Source organism: Rutidosis leptorrhynchoides, chromosome 8 (genome assembly GCF_046630445.1).
Source record: "Rutidosis leptorrhynchoides isolate AG116_Rl617_1_P2 chromosome 8, CSIRO_AGI_Rlap_v1, whole genome shotgun sequence".
NCBI lineage: Eukaryota > Viridiplantae > Streptophyta > Magnoliopsida > Asterales > Asteraceae > Rutidosis > Rutidosis leptorrhynchoides.
Window position 1 is genome coordinate 291,846,879 of NC_092340.1, and position 18,640 is coordinate 291,865,518.

The 18,640-nt window shown below is 36.6% G+C and overlaps 1 protein-coding gene across 1 annotated transcript; it reads right to left on the minus strand.

Moving 5' to 3' along the window:
- Nucleotides 1-10,505: 10,505 nt before the first annotated feature.
- LOC139864987 (protein NRT1/ PTR FAMILY 7.3-like) lies at nt 10,506-18,368 on the minus strand. Its single transcript, XM_071853535.1, has 5 exons — nt 18,279-18,368; nt 13,738-13,852; nt 13,434-13,651; nt 12,683-13,239; nt 10,506-11,337 (listed from the first exon to the last, which is right to left on the minus strand). The coding sequence occupies exons 1-5, from the start codon at nt 18,366-18,368 to the stop codon at nt 10,506-10,508; spliced, it is 1,812 nt and encodes a 603-aa protein (XP_071709636.1).
- Between the last annotated feature and the right edge of the window lie 272 nt (nt 18,369-18,640).

Genomic DNA, 18,640 nt, shown 5'->3' on the forward strand with positions numbered 1-18,640 from the left:
TGATTTTGTACGGAGCATCACATTTGGTATCAGAGCACTGGTTGTAGGGAATTAGGTTGCATTAGTGAGTCTAAGACCGACCCGAGTAGGATTCACTAATAGGACTAATCTACAACTTGCTAGTTTACTTGTTTCCGCTGACTTCCTGCGTGCTGCTGCTTACTTTTACTGCTACATGCCGTATGCTATTACATGATTTCACTACTGCATGATATTACTTGCTTTCGATTGCATGCTACTTTCGTACGATTCGTTATTATTGCCATGTTACTTATTGTTATACATGATTTAAACTGTTGGCCTAATACGTGCTTGCTTTATGACTTACTGACATGGGAAATTTATTTTTCCTTGTTTAGATGTCGGATGTTCCACCTGCTATCATTTTGGGCAATTTAGACTCGTTAGCCACCCCACCTGCTGCTGCTACCGACACACCGATCCCGATACGCACCAGTGACCCCGGCGCTTTGTCTTCCGGAGCTAGTAGTAGTGCGCCGGCACCAGTGGCTACTATTGACGGACACGTGGACCCTACGGATATTCCAGCTACGTCTGCTCCCGGACCCTCGGAGCCACAGCCCCGCATCGGTGGTGTTGTGATTCCCGCAGAGTTCGGGGAAGGGCCAGTGGCTACTATTGACGGACACGTGGACCCTACGGATATTTCAGCTCCTAATGGACGTTTAGTGCCGATTCCGCCAGGCAGATACAGACAGATGATGGCCGCTCACGGACTGCCAGTTCAGCCACCAGTGCCACCACCACATAATTCGGATGACTCATCATCCGCCGATTCTTCATCAGATGACTCTCCCTCAGACGACTCCAGTGATGATGAGGACCCTGCTGATATACCTATTCAGCCACCCTCCACCCCACCGAAGAAGCGGTATAGCTTCGACGGTACCATCATTCTGGGGATCAACGGAGGACGAGCCTTCACTGACGCGTTTGGTCGACGTCGTAGGGTTACTGCTCGTAAGCGGCGTGTGCCGTACCCTGCCGACCCACAAGTGCGTAAGGCACCCCGTTACGTACTGACTATTTCTGGAGTCAGAACGTCTGCACCCCGTTTTGTGCGGTCTGCACCACCAGCACCACCTGCCCCACCATCTCCCACTGTCGAGGAATTGAAAAGGGAGGTGGGAATCCTCCGAGCTCGGGTTACTGAGCTCGAGGAGCAGTTGTCTCAGGTTTTAGACATCCTACACCCACCTTCACCGTAGGACCTTTTGTATTAGATTTCATGATGTAATCTAGTTGTAGTTTCATATTTCACTTATGTATTGTACGAATCTATCATGATGTATGAAACTTATTATTAATGAATGGAAACTTTGTGATGTTACTTTTTGCACAAGTGTTCTATTTACGTTACTGCATGGTGTTTTGCGGTACTTGTATCAACTTGCGTTGCTTAATTAACATGTGTTATGCTGTTTACATGTTGGTTGTTATATACTATATTATTATATATTGAATGCTGGATTTTGACTTGAGTCAAAATGTTTGTATAGAACATCATGGCTAACGGTCGATCCACACCTACTGCTGCTCAAATTGAAGAGATGATCCAAGAACGTGTAGCCGCAGCCATTGCGGAAATGCAACCCCAAGCTCCACCGCCACCACCACCGGTTATTAAACCCGTTCGAAATGGGTGTACTTACAAGGAATTCCAGAGCTGTAAACCACATAACTTCAGCGGCACTGAGGGACCGGTTGGTCTCACCAGATGGTTCGAGAAACTTGAATCAGTATTCCGAGTTAGCAACTGTTCGGAGGACAACAAAACCAAATTTACTTCTTGCACACTGTCTGACGGCGCGCTCACGTGGTGGAACACAATGGCACAGGCACAAGGCATTGATGAGGCGTATGCTACGCCATGGGAAGAATTTAAGTGTGCCATGATTGAGGAGTATTGTCCGAGAACCGAGATACAAAAGATGGAAATGGAGTTCATGCAGTTAAAGGCCGTTAAGAACGACCTTGATGGTTACAACAGGAGGTTTCTTGAGTTAGCACTTATGTGTCCGACAATGGTTACCCCGGAATTCAAGCGTATGGAGAGGTACTTCTGGGGACTCCCTAAGAGCATTAAGGGAAACGTCACCTCATCCAAACCACCAAATGTTCCCGAAGCGATGCGCATGGCGCATACTTTAATGAATCAAATAACCATCGATGAACCGGAGAAAACTAAGACTGAAGCGGGTACTAGTGAGAAGCGCAAATGGGATAACCACAACGATAACAACAACAGGGGAAGAAACTATGAACAGAACCCGGCGAAACGACATGAGGGTTTCAGGGGAAACAACAACGGTGGAAACCCCAATCCGAACACAAACTCAAACCCGAACTATAAAGGAACCTTACCACAATGCAAGAGGTGTTACAAACACCACACTGGGTATTGCAATGTTGTTTACGAGAAGTGCCAATGGTCTGGGCATGTTGGAAAAGACTGCAAGGTCACCACTTTGAATGGGAAGCCGAACACCAATGGATCGAAGAAGTGCTACGAATAAGGACAGACGTGCCATTTCAAAAATGCGTGTCCAAACAAGCGAAAAGACGGCGGACCACCGCGCGCTAGAGCTTTCAATGTTAATGCAAGAGACGCACGCGAAAACCCCGACTTGGTGACAGGTATATTCAAAATCAACAATCTTTTAGCTTCTGTCTTGTTTGATACTGGTGCGGATAGAAGTTATGTATGTAGACATTTTTGCGATAAGATTAATTGGTCATTAGTCCCGTTAAAAGAGAGTATGCTTGTCGAGGTCGCCAATGGAAAACTTGAAAAGGTTGACCATATTAGTCGTGGAGTTATTATCAACATAGCTGGTGCAGATTTCGAAATTGATTTGATACCAATCAAACTGGGAAGTTTTGACGTGATCGTCGGTATGGATTGGTTGAGCAAGATAAAGGCCGATATTATCTGCGGAGATAAGGCACTTCGCATACCACAAGGAGATGACGAACTACTGGTTATCTATGGAGAGAGATGTACCTCGAAGTTGAACCTCATTAGTTGCGTGAAAGCGCAAAAGATTATGAAGAAGGGACGTTTTGCTGTCCTAGCACATGTGAAAGCGATAGAAACTGAGGTGAAGAGCGTGAACGACGTTCGAATTGTGAATGAATTTTCCGATGTCTTCCCTGAAGAATTGCCTGGATTACCGCCGCCAAGAGCAGTAGAGTTTCAAATTGATTTGGTACCGGGAGCTGCACCTGTAGCTCACGCACCTTATAGACTCGCACCTTCCGAGATGCAAGAATTACAGAGTCAACTACAAGAGCTGTTAGATCGAGGATTTATCCAACCAAGTTTCTCGCCATGGGGCGCACCTGTGTTGTTTGTGAGGAAGAAGGATGGATCCTTCCGTATGTGTATCGACTACCGTGAACTCAACAAATTGACAATCAAGAATTGGTATCCTCTTCCACGAATTGATGACCTTTTTGATCAACTACAAGGATCGAGTGTCTACTCAAAGATCGATTTGCGGTCCGGTTATCACCAGTTGAGGGTGAAGGAAAGTGACGTGATGAAAACTGCATTCAGGACCCGTTATGGTCATTATGAGTTTCTTGTGATGCCATTCGGGTTGACAAATGCACCTGCCGTGTTTATGGACCTTATGAATCGTGTCTGCAAGCCATACTTGGATAAGTTTGTTATCGTCTTCATAGATGATATCCTCATCTACTCTAAGAGCGAAGAAGAACATGAGCAACACCTCCGACTAGTACTTAAACTCTTGAGACAAGAGTAACTTTACGCCAAATTCTCCAAGTGTGAATTTTGGTTGAAGGAAGTACAATTTCTGGGTCATGTTGTGAGCGACCAGGGTATCAAAGTTGATCCTGCCAAGATTGAAGCCATCAGCAAGTGGGAGACCCCCACTACTCCAACGCATATTCGCCAATTCCTAGGTCTCGCCGGTTATTATCGAAGGTTTATCGAAGGTTTCTCTCTGATTGCGCGTCCTTTGACTGATCTAGACTTTTGGGTCTTGGATCTTCAAGATCAAACTACGAACTTTGTTCTACATCTTAAGATCTTGATTAGTTAGTTTACTTTCAAGTTTGTAACTTGTTATTAGCTTTAAAGTTCATGTATGTGTTAGATCTAAGACTTTGATGTAACTTTAGTTCATCAAACTTCATACAACTCTTAAGTGAGTTGTGCTTCATGTCTTAGACTTGCACTTGGGTTATGATGGTCAAATCTTGGTCAAGATGATGCAAACACATCAATGAGTTGTACACTTGAAGCTATACACATCAAGGATGAGAACCGTGATAAGCATCAAGCACCAAGACCACCGGAACTCACTTTTAACTTCCTGTTTTCTGTTTACAGCCCTCTGTCCTACTGTTTCTGTAACAGACCAGTAGACCTGGGCTACTGAGACCTTGATTTTCAAATATATCTTTTCAAGTAGATAACTTTTCATATAGGACTCATCTTAATCCGAGTTACGGTTTAGGATTTATGGCCCTCCGATCGTCACTATGTCCTTTAACGTTGTGCAGAAATTTCTGACCTACTCGCACTTAGACTGTCGCCACGGTCAAACAAAGACGAGTTTGCTTCTGTAAATTTTACCACACTTAAGGGACTTATATACGGAGCCATGGCCACTGGTCTCACCTTAATTCAGTAAGGGTAGAGGCCGTGGTGACTGATCGAAATCAGCCTTTGTTTTAAACTACTTTCATAAACGAAACCTACTTTACGCCTTTTGTTTGATGATGAATGATGATGACCTTTATGACCTTAAATACATACTTTTAAACCTATTAATACGATTTACTGACTTAGTACTATTTGACTTAGGTTGAGGACCTTCGGACCGATTACTTGCACACCTTTCCGAACCAACTTTACGACTACATTATCATTGTGAGTTATAGCATTCCCTTTTTACTTTAACTTATTTTGGGAACTGAGAATACATGCAGATTTTATGTTTTACATACTAGGCACGAGTACTTAAACTTATATATGTGTGGGTTATACAACGGCATAAACATTCCCTTTAGCTCGGTAACGTTTAATCATTGGTTTTTGAACCGTGAACGCGAATCTTAGATATGGATCCATAGGGTTTGACATCCCCACTCGGGCTAGTAGCGCTAGCATTTAACGAGTGTTTAATACTTCGTAAACATACGCACTTGCCAAGTGTACTTTCAGGGGGTATAAACGTTAAGTTAGTTACCAAGTGCCCACGGTTAACATATACTTTATCATACTGTTTTGAAACGCTCTTTGTAGCACTGAAATCTCGTGGCCTACCTTACATACTGTTATACTTAAACTATAGCTCACCAACCTTTGTGTCGACATTTTTAAGCATGTTTTTTTCTCAGGTGCTTAAGGTTATTTGCTTCCGCTGTCGTGCTAGTCTTGCCGTAGACACCCGCTGCTCTAGTGTATTCACCGCATGAACTGTTTATCTTGCATTCAAACTTTAATACTTTTGAACTATGTTTTGTAACGACCTAAGGGTCACATACATTTATTCATGCTTGCTATTCGTAGAAGCATACTGTTGGTGTAAAACAATTGACGTCGGTTATGACGTCATCTTTTTATCGTGAATGCAACTTCTTTTATTACAGCATGTAGTACTTAACTTTGTAATGATCATGTTGTTGATGATTCGTACACGATGGTTTTGTGCGGGGCATCACACAATGCATGATTCGACTCGAGAAAGAGGAAGCTCAAAAGATGGTAAGGGTGTAGCAGATGATTTGGTTGGATTTGATTAATTTCAAAGTAGGTATAGCAACCCCGAGAGAGAAAAATCTCAATTAGAGCAATATTTAATTGATCCTCCACTTGATAGACAAAATGATATTGATGTTCTGCACTTTTGGAGAGATAATCAAGCGAGGTATCCAAAATTAGCTCTTATGGCTCGTGACATTTTAAGTATCCCAATCACTACCGTTGCTTCCGAGTCATCTTTTAGCATTGGGGGTCAAATTATAAGCAAATATAGAAGTTCGTTGTTGTCAGAAAATGCTGAGGCCTTGTTATGCACTCGCGATTGGTTGTTCGATTTGGAAGGTAGTTTATTAGTATATTTTATATATTTTGTCCATTAATGTTTTATATGTTCTATGGTTAATTTGAATCTTTTTTACCATGTGTAGATGAAGATGAAATGGAAGAAGAAGAATTAATAGAGGATATAGAAGCGTTGATCCCGGCTTTTGAAGATACCTTCATTTAAATTCAACAGGTTTGTTACATCTTTTTAATGTTTGCTGTTTTACAAGGTTACATGTTTTTGTTACATCTTTTGAAAGTACCTTTATTTAATATCAACAGGTTTGTTACTAGCACCATTATTTGTTGGACTTGGTTGCTGACTTTGCTACTTGACATCATATATTCGAAGTTGAAGTCTTTGAAAATTCTTTGTAGTTTTGTTGAATGATTTGTAGTGTGAAAGCCTTGAACTTTCTCTGTTGTTTCTATAAATATGACAATGATCTTAATAATTAGATACATGTTGAATGTTAACTAATGAGCCTTATATGGATGTGTGAAGTTTATTTTGGGATTGGTATTTAAAGTTTTGTTTAAAGTTTACACATGCATCAATTTTACCATGATTCTGAACATGTAAGCTAGAGTTACATACAAAATAAATCGTATCATATATATGATTATGTACAAGTAAACAAGTAATGTTACTCAAGTTTTTAAAATAACTTGTTTAATAATTAATATAAAAGGAAACAAAATGAAACCATGAGATAGATACAACATCTACGGAATACACTAAATTTTCTTTCAAGTATTTTTAGCATCCGATACAACTTGTTCGAACAGTGAATCATTGTAGTCAACCAATTTAAACAAATATTATATTAAAGAATTCGCAAAAAAAAAAAAAAAAAAAAGGTCTCGACCCGACCCGAACAAAAGGGTCTCGACCCGACCCGACCCGTCCGACCCGTTCAAAATTTCAGACCCGTTTCGACCCGGGCTTATTTAAACCCAGACCCGTTTCGACCCGACCCAAACCTGACCCAACCCGACCCAACCCGACCCAATTGCCAGGCATAATGCACAACATAATAAAACTCATCCCTCATTCACACCAAATATCTGAAGTTGTTTCATCATCTTCTTGCAAAAACATCTCATCTTCATTTTCGTCTTCATATTTTTCTTTCACCTGCAACATTTTCATCCTATTTCTAGATCTAATAAACTTTAATTTTTTATTATACGAAGAAAATCTATCAGAAAATCAAATCAAATCGTTGCCCTTTGTTGCCAGATGATGCGGTCATCATCGTTATTGCCACTGTTTGCGTTACCATCGCTTCTGCCAGATCGATCGATTGATAATACGCTATGAAATTGACATTTTCTTTTAAATCTGGACGATTACATCTCCTTTGTAGTTGTGAACATGGGTGTTTATTGGTTTTAATTTAGAGGATTTGATATGTAATTTGTTTTTTGTTTTGATTTTGGGGATTTAGTTTGATTAGGGTTTCATATTTGGGATGAAGATGGAGATGAGGTTGGAGATGACGGTGGTTGCAGGTGCTCGATATTGTTTTTCTGGGTTGAAGACGACGGTTGCTTAGTGGTTGTGGTTGGATTACGACGGCGGTGGTGTTGGTCAAGTAACTGTATGTATCTGATATGAAAAAGATGAATAAATGAAAAGGAAAAAAGGGTGGTGTTGGATAAATAAAGGGAAATGGTTTGAAAGATAAGAAATTAGGATAAATGGACTAAAATACCCCCACATGTTTGGCACATGGCAAGACTTAACGGCAACAATTTAACGTCTGTCACAAAATTGGACTATCCGTGAAAAATGTGCATACTTCTAGACTATTCAGTTGAAAAAATCAAGTTCGGAATATCCATGTGTTTTTCTGCAAAGTTCACGGACTATCCGTGTAATTTTGTCGAGATTTAATAAGCTTCCCTAATTTTGTCTTTCTTTTTAAAGGAGAAAAAGAAGGTAGAAGTTATATAAGGTAAGCTAGATTTGATTAGATTAGTTAGTACGAACTCGAATGGTGATTTAGTCTAATAACGTGAAGGTAACACAATTGAGTTTATAAATCAAATGAGCCAACTTGCCCATGGCCATTTATATAAATTTCAAGACTCGATTAGTCGTTTTTGTTTAAAAGTGCATTTATCAGTTTGAGTGTGACATTTAGACCATTTTTAACGCGGCGTCAGAGAGGTCCCGTCAGACGCGCTGACGTCGAGTGACGCCCTCTGAAGCCTATAATGGGACGTCACGGCTGACGCTGGAGGGGCGTCAGTGAGTGTCTTAATGGGAAAAAAAATGTCACGGACACGTGTTCGAAGCTTATTGGTCCAAAAAACTAGCCCTTTGCCAACGGCTATGAAGCCATTTTTTATTTAAACTATTTATATATTTATTTATATAAACCCATATACACACTCATTTTTAACACACAAAAACTCAATACTTTCTTTCAATTTTATACTTTCAATCATACTATTTTTATAATTAAATGGCATCGTATTTACCTAATTTCGAATCTGATTCGGAAGACGAGCGTATTATTGCACTAATCCAAGAATTAGAAGATGAAGATGCCGAAGTTGAATCCAAGCGTGTCCCAAGATACCAAATTTATATTCCAAGAGATCGTGAGGAAGCCACACAAAACTTATGGAAGGATTATTTTAGTGAGACGCCCGTGTTTCCGCCACATAAATTTGAAAGACGTTTTCGTATGCGGATTCACTTTTTTCTCTGAATATCGCAAGGTATTTCTAATTTCGATAGTCATGATATTCCCGAGAATTTTAGATTTTTTGCGAACGTTTCGATGCTATCAGTCGGCCTACTTTTACAATATTGCAAAAAATGACTTTGGCTCTACGCCAATTGACGTATGAAACCGGCACCGATATGTTTGATGAATATTTAGAAATGAGTAAGCAAACCTCAATATTTTGTTTAGACAACTTTTGTAAATGTATTATTGCTTTATACAAAGAACGTTACATGAGATCTCCAAATGCATACGATGTTCAACGATTATATAGGACGGTGCACGACCAACTAACCGATGATCTAGTTGAGCATATTTGGAACCTTCCGTTCACATTCTGCACCATGATTCAGTTTATTTTATAATTAAAATCGTATTATTAAATTTATGTAATGGTTAATTTATGACTTTTTTATATTTTATATGTATTTTATATTATGTAATATATTTTGTATTTAAAAAAAAAAAAACCTGGTAGGATCTACATGAATTTGACACTGAAATGGGGCGTGAGGGTTAATGAGTGTCAAAACCTGACATTGCCACGTCACACAGGCAGATTACATTTTTTGGCCAAAAAGTAAGCAATCTTCATGTGATGTCACATAAAGGGTTATATATGGTCTTAGGAGAGATCTTCTTAAAGGAACACCTCTTTACACTCATTTTACACTCAGATAATCTCATAATCATGTGAATTTGGTGGAGATTTGAAAATTTTGACGGCGGTAAAAGAAATAATTCAAGAACTCATCTAAGAAGATGTAGTCTTCGTGGGTCGTAGTAGGTGATTTTGTTCACTTCTGACCGGATATTCTGGTGTGTCATCGTTTTCCGGTGGTGGTGAGCTGTTTGGGTAGTTCAACAGCAGGTTCAGGTTATCTTGACGCAAGGTCTTTTGGTTTGCAACCCATCTTCTAGACTCTAATCACTGATCCTAGTTTTCGATTCGTTCGAAGCTTACATTCTCACTAAAATGTGACTGAAAATTAAAAGTCGAAATTGAAAACTGTAACGTGACACTGAACCGAGAAAATGAAAACTCTGACGCGAAACTGAAACTGAGTTGCAAAACGCGATGCTGAAAATGGTCGATCATACCCTACCCAAATATTTAAGAAAGAAAATGGGTTTTGACCCATCTAGACCCAATCCCGATGTGGGTCTCAACCTAATCCGTTCTACCAATTTAAAAATTGACCCGTTTTCCCGTAAACCCATATGATCCTTAACCCAATCCGACCCTTCTTCCGGGTATAATTAAGAACATACTTTTGCTACACAATTATCACCTCACTAGGAGTTGTTTTTTTCCAAGAAACATGGAGATGGTATTAAGGGAGTGTATATTTCAACAAAAAAAATTTTAAAAGCAAACTCACAACTCACACATCCGACATGAATTTAACTACGAATATGTACATGCCGTTGTTTTAAACGCAAACTCACACCCAACACGAATTATCAGCGAATATGTACGTGTCTACTTTGAGGGTTGAAGTCCCAATAGTAGACGCCGGATAGCATTCTTAGTTACTTTAACAGGGGAAAAGGTAAAAAATTAAGTTCATTTAATTTAAAGATACGGTATCATGTAATATAAGTTGTTGTATGTCTATCACTGTGTTTCTTATTGCAACAAGAACCATGACCATCAAGCTTCATTTAGCTCATCAGGCCATTTAATCCATTTCTCGCGCTTCGTCTCTTCTCTCCACAACTATATTCTTATACCTTTTAGCACACGAAACGAACATTACAAGATTAACAGCAGTCAATGCTGCACAAAGGAAAAAAAACCGATCCAAATGCCCGTCATTCAAGTTCGCCGGGACCCACCCGGGCTTCCCATCTTTCGAAGTAATATTCATCACCACTGATAATATAATGCTGCTAGTATAACTCCCCATTGCTGAAGAACACATAGACAATCCGAGCCCAATACTTTTCAACTTATCAGGGACTTGTGCTGCGAAAAATTCCCATTGCGCCACATAAGTAAACGCTTCGGCTATTCCGACTAACACGTATTGAGGAGTTTGCCAAAATATACTTAACGAGCTCGTTTCTTTTGGTCCTTCGTTTGCGTATTTTAGCCTGTGATGTTCCACTACTCCTGCTGTGATGATTGCCACTGTCGCAATAGCAAGCCCGATCCCCATTCTTTGTAACTCGCTAGGTGGATTCGGTTTGCGTTTTGTTAATTTGACATATAGAGGGAGAATAAGTTTGTCATAGCAAATTATAAATGCTGATGTACTTATGATGTCGAAAATTGTCATGCTTGCCGGTGGGACGTGGAAGTTTGAGATTTTTCTGTTCATAGCGGCACCTTGTTCTACGAATAGCGAAATCATTTGTATGAATACGACTGAGGACAATATTGTACATAACCATATTGGAAGCAGTCTTAGTACACATTTTACTTCTTCCACTTGAGTCACGGTACATAGTCTCCATGGGTTTGGGTTTTCACCATCATTATGGGTCATGATTGATGCGCGATCAAGAAACCTGTAAAACCAAAAAGTCTTGAAATTTAGAACATATTGGTTTCCTTCCATTATACAAGATGAAGGTAAAATTAGGATTACTGTTTTACCATTATGCAAGGGTGTATCTTTCTAGTAGCATAGTAGTGGTGTCAAGTAACCCCACTACTTTGTAACCCCACTACTTGTGGATTTTTTGCTTTTACAAAGTATAACACGTCACTAAATTAAACTATCGGATTTTGTATATTTTAGGATCTATGTTTTTTTTTTTTTTTTGAAGTAAACAGTCACTAATGATAATTAGATCACTTAGGGACTCCTTTGAATTTTAATCCTAGAATCGCTAGTGTTCACGTAAAAACGAGTACTTGTTAGACCATTTGTTATGGTGGTAGTGTCGGTTGAAATTCGGTGTGGGTTGGGATTTTTTTTGATGACGTGGCGGTTTAAGTTGAAAATGTGAAGTTATGGTGATGCGGATTGGAGATGCGATGCTGATGTGGCTAAATATGATCGGAGTTGAGTAAGAGAGTATTAAAAGATTTATAAACTAGAAAAAGAATAATCGGCTAATTAGATTGACCCACACCCCATTGCCCAACCCATGAGTTTCATCCCCATGCCCAACCCACACCGTTGGGCTGCGCCCCATAACACCAAATGTTGGTGATTTTAGTGTCATCGGTCATTTTGTGTAATGAGGTGATTTACTTGAGATAAGGGGATTTCAAGTTACGCTCAAAAACGAGTTAGGAGAGTGCGGAGTGGACGCTTGTATAAGTTGATTAATTCATGTGAAAGGTTGTGTTGTTTAATTAGTGTCTTTTTGACCAAAAGACAAATGAGTGTAAGCTTTTCATGAAATGGTACAATTTCATATGAAGTAGTATAACTTTTCATGGTACCATTTCAAGAAAAGTTGTGACCATTCATGGTACCTTTTTGTCTAAAAGGTGTGACCATTCATGGTACCTTTTCACCAAGAGGTATAATCTTTCATTCTCTATAAATAGAGAATACTTGTCTCATTTTCTAGATGATGAAAATATGAACACTCACAAAATACAAATTATTTAAGTTCTTGACTTTCAATTTTAATTGCCTATATTGGAGTTGTGCCTTTATCTTATCCCGAATAAAGATTTCGTGTAACCCTAAGGCAATATATGTATAGGGTCGAAATACTTTATCGCGAAAGTGCTAGACGATTCAAAGGTTTATCCGAGCATTCAAACCCTATTATCCAACACCAAATGGGCGTTGATTTTTGTTTAACCCAGGCAACCCACACCGTTGCATTCTATGTGTAACAAATAGTCTTATACGTAACAGATAATAGCTGAAGTGGAAATTGTAAAACTTACTTGAAGTCATTAGTGTGATATATCCTTCTTGTTCCACTATCATCTCTTGAATAATCTTCATACAACCCATCTCCATTAGAGGGCATTTGAAGCTTAATTTTCCTCACCGAAGCCACAATAACTTGACAAAATCTCGATATAGGATTCCCCGAAGGCTTGAAATGCCGATATCTAAAACTCCCACTAACTACAGCCATTAACGCAATAAAACCACACACAGTAGATATCCAGAAAGCCACAACATAATGACCCATGGTTTCAATGTATACTAGTAGTGTTTCTGAGATCAAAGAACCGAGATTTAAGGCAACGTAAAAGTAGCTCAAGAACGTTGTTTTTGCTTGTTTTTCTTGAGGATCTTCTTCATCAAATTGATCAGCACCAAATGTAGCGAGTGCAGGCTCTGCACCACCATTTCCAAGGGCAATTAGGTAGATTGAGACGTAGAATATTGCTATTTCGGTTCCTGAATGAGCATCACATAATTCCCCTATTCTACCACAACCTTTCGGTTGTAACATGAAAGCTTGAGTTGATAGTGACAATGCAATCAAACCCTGTTTTGAAACAATAAAAAAAGTTACAAATCAATCCCTTTTTTATTCTTTTTTTTTTCTTTCTAGCTCATATGCTTCTTATACGGAGTATATGTATATTGGTATATAGTAATGTCAGTAGAGCCCAATTCTGATATCAAAGAAGTTAAGGAATTGTATGAAGAAATTGGGTAAAAATGTTGACTTTGACTTACAATAGTCAAAATTACTTGAAAAATGACACAAGTGAGATATCTTCCCAAATATGAGTCACTAATGAAAGCTCCCAAAAGTGAGAATAAATAAACACTTCCCATCCAATTGCTAAACATATTAGCTGATTCTGCATTTGATTGTCTCAAAACAGATTTCGAAAATAAAACCATATTCACTTCAACTCCTGTGAATGCAAGTGTTGCTAATCCTTCATTCACTGCATCAACACAAATCGACCCGTAAATTAATCACATATTTAAGTTTAGTTAATTATTTTTAGCGAAATGACACTCACAAACATACCAAGTAAAAGTATGCCTGATTTCCATCCCCCAGTTTTTTCTTTTATTGCCGGTTTACCGTGCCTATCTAAGGTGCCATCTCTAGTGCATTCGACTAAAAGTTTGTTCTTCATGTTCTGCAGAGCATACTTAATCAAAACATATAAACAAAACTATGTTCTTTAATGCAACACACACAACTCAACACAATTTTTTTTCTTGAATATATACATATTGTCAGCCCTTGGACTTGAACTCGTGACCTCATGGTTAGAGAGCACGTCGATACAGCTAGACCATTAGTATATCAGTATATATAAATGCAACTACTAAAAATTACTAACAACTATTATAGAATTTCGTATTAAATTTTTTATTATGTATTGAGATTAGTGTTTGAAGTTTCAGGTGATAAACTAATGTTTCAGAGTTTATAAGGTATGTACAATGTTACTGTGTTATAGAATGACTATGTTAATTGTTTGGTTAACTTGTGCGGGCAAGTTAAGCCTCATTTATTTCACTTTCCAAATATAACAGAAAATTAAATTATTAAACTCACAAATTTCCAAATTTACATTTACATTAATTACATTTTATAATATACATGGAAACTTTAAATTCATTAACTACTCTTAACTAGTGTTCTTAGGGCAGAAGTTAGCTTTTCCATTTTATTTTTTAAGAAGAGTAATAAAATAGTACGGAGTAAATATTAAGCGTACAACTAAATTTTGAGAAAAAAGGATAATAATTGATGATGTACATGCCAATAATTGTGTATAATTACTTTGAAAGCCTGGAGTTACATTAACATTTTATTAAGTTTCAGAAATGTTGCAAAAACTTATAAACAATAGAAACTAGACTATGATGATGATGATGTTTGTTGAAAGTAAATCTCTTTTTTGGTGTGAAACTCAAGAAATAATTTCAATTTACTTTTTCTCACTTCTTTTTAATTTCTTTTTTTGTGGGTCAAATTGAATCGACTCTTTCTAGTACTCCCTCCGTCCCTAAATTATTGTCCAGTATTCCATTTTGGGATGTCCCAAATTAATTGTCTACTTCCATAAATAGAAAGGAAAGGAGATATTTCATTGGTGGATATGGAGAGAGAAGATATTTCATTGGTGGAGAAATAAAGTTAGTGGGATTTCCTAAAACTGTGTGTTTTTTGTCTGGGGACAATTAATCTGGGACGGAGGGAGTATTAATCATAAATGGCATTAACGACACACAGTGACACACACACATATGACAAATTTATTTTGAAAGAAAAGTATGAGAACTAATACAATATAACACTATATAGTCATATTCACATTACACCGTCTCACAATTTTTTTTTTTTTAAAAGGCAAGAAATTTTATTGAACAAGAAGAAATACAAAGATTGGATGATCACCATCCAAAGTACACGAGAGTTACACTGGATAATCTAGGGTTGCAAAGAAAGCAACCCCAATGAAATCAAGCTAGATTGTAAAGTACATACTAGGATTATTAAACCAAACGAACTAATCTAATTTTATTCCTTTTAGTCTTTACGAGATCCATTCAAAGGATTTGGATTGAATTTCAATTAGAGCACTCGGGGCATTCCATGTTCGAGACATAAAATAATTGACCCTTATATAATTAAATTTATACTTGTGATACATATAAATAGATATGTATTAATAACAATTTATCAATAAAAAGGATGTTAATGTGCAATTATATTTTCCGATAAACGGATTTTCATGATTTGGTTTATGAAAAAGAAATACATAAATGAATATATAATATATAGGACTTTTAAAATTTTGAGCTCCTTAAAAATTCAGGGTCATGTTCGACTGCAAACTTCGCACATGACTGAGACTGCAAACTTCGCACATGACTGAGAGCCTCTATTCACATTCACTACATACTCACACAAGTAAAAATAAGTTATCTCAGATGATTAGTTTCTCTAGATCAGTTTATTTGATTTATGGCGAAATATTATTGATCAAGGAGGTTTAGTTTTCAAAAACACATTTCATTTATTACTAAGTAATTTTTTTAATTAAATATTACGGGTAATTGAATCCCATCTATAGAAGTGAATATGAATATGAATATGATGATAATTTGAAGAATTAATATTAATAAAATCAAAAGCCATCCTTTTAGGATAATCTATAAAGGGTTGAGTGTGTCCATTTTGGGCGTACAATATCATTCAAGACACAACACCTTCATCATGTTTAACAAAAGTTGAAAATCAAATAAGAAACGTACATCATTTCCTCTTTATCCATATTTGAGTCCGCATGCACCATATTTATAACTACTTAATAATAGTAGGTTTGGCTGTCGATTTCTTTTGTATTAAATAATACATTTCAAAATTTGATAACACCAAACGAAGTTTGCTCATGTGTTAATGTGTATAAATAATACGCCTAAGTGCTTAATATGCCACATTTAAAATGACTAGTCAAAGTCATGCATAATCGTCAGTACATTATGCAATGATATCTTGCATTTAGAGCTTGCCAACACTTACCATTGCACTAAATCTTTTAAACAAACAAACGCATCCTTAAGTTGTAATGCATATAGTATATCTATGTTGATGATTTTAGTGTCATTGGTCATTTTGTGTGATGGTAATTTACTTGAGACAAGTGGACTTCGAGTTAAGCTTTATAACAAGTTAGAAGAGTGTGGAGTGCACACTTTTTAATCTAACTAGAGTCATTTAATTGAAAGGTTATCTTTGTTGGTTGATGTCTTTTTGGACAAAAGACATACATAATCATGAATTGGTGGAATCTCTTAATGAAATGATGTACTCCCTCCGTCCCATATCTATTGTCCAATATTCTTGTTTTTATGTCCCAAATTAATTGTCTACTTTCATAAATGGAAAAGAATAATGTGATAAATTTCTTTTGTGCTCCTACTTTATACATGTAAGACAAAAAGATATGTAAAAAGTAAGGAATAAAACTGAAAAGTTAACATAAAATTACATGTGTCAAATACTTTCTTTTAAACTGTGTATTTTTTTGTCGGTGGATAAAAAATTTGGGACGCATGGAGTAACTTTTATGGAAACCTTTTTGCTAAAAGTGTGACCTTTCAGGGAAACCTTTACATTAAAAGATGTAACTTTAATGGTGAAAAGATATAACCTTTCATACTTTATATATAGATTATATTTGTCTTATTTTCAAGATGATGAAAAAATGAACACTCACAATATACAAATTATCTATGTTCATGACTCTAAATTTTAATTGTCTATATTGAAGTTGTGCCTTTGTCCTATCTCAATAAAGATTTTTGTGTAACCCTAAGACAATATATTTATATAGGGTACAAATACTTTATTAGGAAAATGTTTACACAATTCAAAGGTTTATCCGGACATTCCCAATACATTATATCCAACAATGTCACCTCTAAAATAAAAAAAAGTATATAAACTTGGTAGTATTTTTAAAGATGTTAGAATTTGACACCCAACTATCACAAATACAATATCACACTATATACTCATAAAAAAAACCACAAATATATAATTATGTCTTAGTGTCTCAAATGAACCTTAGACTCTCGATCTCTCTTGGTTAATAAGCTCATCTCATACTACTAGAACAAAAGCGCTCTGCTATGTAAACTTGATATTTTATCAATCAATGTCATTATACAATTGGTCATTGGAAATCATTACATTTGTGTTACCCTAAATTCTATGACCAAATAATTAAAGTGTGCCTCAATAGTTACATTATCTGTATAGGCACACTCATTGCACATCATAAGAAATTATAATTTTCAGTTGACAATTGACAATATATAATTAAAGATCATAAAATATATTAACAACAAAACAGAATTAAACATTTGCAAGAAAATGTATACACAAAAACTAACTAAAAGCATATAATCAAATTACATGACAAACCCCTATCTCATAATTTCTGGCATACAACTTAATTTTGCACCTGTTGTTTTTATTTAAAAAATTTATATGTATATTTTTACTTCTATGAGAAAATTCTCATTACATGCTTCAATTCGTCAATAATTTATGATCATCAAATCTGAATGTACAACTTTTTTTTTGAAAGGCAAACCTACGATCTACACACGAAACCATAAATATTTACATCTCACTGCCTCAAGTGAGGCTTGAACCCACAACCTCTACGTTGAAGGGTTCATCTCACGCTGGCCTTTTGGTATCCGAATGTATAACTTTAAATTCTTCTATGAAAACAAAAGGATTATCAATATTCAAAATGTACAAAACTTCACTAAGAAGTTGTATCATATATATGTCTTTGAAAAAACACACTTGTACTTCAATTCATTGACATTTGCATAACACAAACAAAAAGATAAAATCAAACAACACAAAACCTTAGCATTTAGGTCATTGGCAATTAATCAATTATAGATGTATACATGCGAGCGCGAACATATATTTGTGTACGTATGTATAGTGTAATTGTACGTATATGAGTTAACTATTTGTTGATTTATGGAAGGTTAAAAGTTAAAAAATTTGTTAGATGAACGTACCTGAAAATCGCAATTGCTGCTACTGCGTAACATTGAAAGTTGGTCTGTTGTTGAAGGCTGACTGGATAATTTATCTTTTATTGACTCCATTAAATTAATAATTTTAGTATATTAGCTGTGGGTGCTTTGTGAGAGAAGAACCAACGGGTTACTGTGTTACTACTTATCAGGGTTGCACTCAATCACTCAATATATATTATGTATATATGTATGGAGCTACCAGCTAAAAATATTGTATTTGTATAACTTTATTATTTTATATTTTATATTTATAAATATATTAATATTAAAGTGATTTTTGTAAATGACCAAGTGGAAAAGATGATGATGAAAATGTAGTGAGTTGTACAACTAAGCATGCA

Coding starts and splice junctions, on each gene's coding strand:
- LOC139864987 (XM_071853535.1), bottom strand. CDS start 18,368: ATGGAGTCAATAAAAGATAAATTATCCAGTCAGCCTTCAACAACAGAC. Junction 13,853..18,278: donor GCAGCAATTGCGATTTTCAG/GTACGTTCATCT, acceptor TATGCTCTGCAG/AACATGAAGAACAAACTTTT. Junction 13,240..13,433: donor TTCAAGTAATTTTGACTATT/GTAAGTCAAAGT, acceptor GTTTCAAAACAG/GGTTTGATTGCATTGTCACT.